Genomic DNA, 2,649 nt, shown 5'->3' on the forward strand with positions numbered 1-2,649 from the left:
CGGCCTTCTCGCCCTCCGCGCCCGCCGACGGCCGCGACCCCAAGGTTGTCGCCAACTACCTCGGCAAGACGCCGCAAGCGCGGGCCCCGCCTGCCAGTGTCACCGCCGACGAACCGGGCGTCGCGCGCTATGAACTGAAGAGGAAGTTCTTCAACAAGTTCGCAAAGTCTTTGCCTCGCGCCCGCAAGGGCGGCCCGACCCAAGTCGACTACGAGCTCGTCCGCATCATCACCGAGTCGACCGACGGGGCGGACTGCCTCTTCAACTTCTGCACCTCCGTTGGCTGGGGTGTCATGCACGAGCGTCTCAAGCGGCTCGAGGACGACCTCAACGCCGTCTGCCTCTGGAAGGACGATGGCGTCAGCTGCCGGCCCCTCGGGCTCTGCAGCATCTTCACGCGCTCAGCTGAACGGTGCATCGCGCTCCAGGAGCGCGACTGGGCGGAGCAGTTCTGCACCACGCAGCTGCCTGAGGTTGCCAAGGCCAGGGCGGAGGCACTCGAGGACGCCACCGTCACCACCGCCACTGCGGAAGCCGCGTACACTTCGAGGTGCATCACGCACGGACACGGCTCGGCCGAGGCAACGGCCGCCCTCGCCGACCTCGAGGCGGCCGAGGCTGCGGAGGAGCGCGCCCGTGCGCCAGTCAACTTCCCGAAGAACTATGCGTTCTCCAAGAACGGCACTCACCTGTACGCCCACACCGTCGCGGGGTGGCACGGCACGAAGCCGGAGAACGCGACCATCTCGGGCGACAAGGAGAACTTCTACAACACGATCGCCCAGGCGCTCACGGCCGACAACAAGCCTGACCCCAACGGCTGTGGGCGCGTCAAGCTCCTCGACTGGATCCGCAAGCGACGCCCTGACCTCCTACCCGTCGCTCGCCTCATCATGGGCACGCCCAGCTTCATCCGCCTTGTCAAGGCCGAGGGGGCCTTGCGGCTGCCTTCCGCCGACGGCGACGACCTGGACCTCTCCGCCGCCGATTGGGACCCACTCAGCCTCGAGTGCCCCGACTACAACGACCCCAACTACGCCAGGTCCGCCTGCGGGGTCATCCAGGGACGCGCGCTGTCCACCATCCTCAGCGTCTGCTTCCTCCATGACATCTGCCACGAAGTCCAACGTGACAACCCGAGCATGCGTCTCATCGGTTTTGCGGACGACATCTGCCAGAACGACGAGCCCTCGCGCGCCGTCGCCGCCTACTCCGGACCAAAGGGCCTCCTCGAGGCGCAGAAGAAGGGAGCGAGCGTCTTCGACGGCGTCAGCAAGTCGCTCATCTACTCGCCCGAGGGTGACCTCTCGAGCGCGCCGGGCTGGCTCCGGGGCTCGCCTGCACACCGCGACAAGGAGGGCAAACCCACGGGGCGAGTGGACTGCTTCAAGGCCGTCGGCACCTTCTTTGGCGACCCTGAAGCCTGCAAGAAGGAGCTCACCGCGCACCTCAGGAAGAAGCTCGCGCCGCTCGACGTCATCGACACGATCGTCGACACTGACTGCGTCACGAACACCTCGCAGCTCCGCCTCAACCTCGTCCAACGGATCGCCTGCGCAAAGACCAAGTACATTGCCGGCATCACGCCGCCCAATGTCGCGTGCGAGGCTCTCGAGTTTGCGCACAACCGCATCCGCAAGTCCTTTGAGAGCATTGCTCGCGCCGACGCCTCGCCCCAGGCGCTCCGCGACCTCGCGTGGCTCCAGGCACAGCTGCCGACCGAGATGGGCGGGTGCAACATCGATACCGCCTTCTCGCGCGCCGACAGCGACTTCTCCAAGCATGTCGCTCCTCAAGAACTGGCGCACCCTCGTCGCCCACAACCCCGACTTCGCCCACGACGAGGGAGGTGCATCCAAGTACCCCGCCATCACCGCAGCTATCGCCACCTACGAGTCCGCCCTCTCGGACTGGAAGGAGGTGTGCGAGAAGCGCACCGCCCGCGACAAAAACAAGTACTACACCGTCCGCGGCGGCTACCTGACTGAGTTCTACCCCAAGAGCGTCCCGCTCCCCGAGCCCGAGTCCCTTCCAGCTACCGACGCGATTCTCAATGGCACTTGCAAATCCACGTACCCGCGGCCGCGGGCGCTCGCTGCCATCAAGAATCACAAGGACTGGTACGCGCACCAGGAGCTCGTCAAGGCGCGGGATGTGCACGTCAAGAACAACCCGTCCCTCGGAGACAGCGCCGTCAACAACCGCGAAGCCGCGCGCTTCGTCTCCGCCTCAACGCCTTTCGCCGGCAAGGCCTTCGATGTCCGTGTCGACGGTACGTACGCCACCGCCCTCTCCTCCGACACCCTCCAGGACGAGCTCCAGCGAAAGCTCGGCCTTTGGCTCTCCGCGGCGCTTCCCACCCTTCGGGTCGCGCTCGAGCGGGGCATGCCAGTCGATTTCTTCGGCGACTACCTTTACAACAAGGCCCACCACCGGCGGCCCCACGACGGCGTCCTCGCCGCCTGGGCGGACGCGATGCGCGCCCCGGCCAACGCGCCGGTCGTGCACGGCGACAAGGAGAAACCAGAGCTCACCCGGCAGTACAACGAGGGGTACAAGACTGACCTCGCAGAACCCCATGCGGGACCAGGAGGGTGCGATGACGTGAATGAAATCAAGCTCTGGACGCCCCTCCTCAAGACCTCCTCG

General features: G+C 66.1%; 1 protein-coding gene across 1 annotated transcript; it reads left to right on the forward strand.

Annotated features, from left to right (window-relative positions):
* Positions 1–44: 44 nt before the first annotated feature.
* EMIHUDRAFT_250250 (hypothetical protein) lies at positions 45–868 on the forward strand (the record flags this gene model as incomplete). Its single annotated transcript, XM_005757909.1, has 2 exons — positions 45–822; positions 858–868. Coding segments are annotated over 2 exons (789 nt in total), but the record flags the coding sequence as incomplete, so codon positions are not given.
* Positions 869–2,649: the final 1,781 nt, after the last annotated feature.

The sequence above is a fragment of the Emiliania huxleyi genome, assembly GCF_000372725.1.
Source record: "Emiliania huxleyi CCMP1516 unplaced genomic scaffold EMIHUscaffold_894, whole genome shotgun sequence".
NCBI classification, from domain to species: Eukaryota; Haptophyta; order Isochrysidales; family Noelaerhabdaceae; genus Emiliania; species Emiliania huxleyi.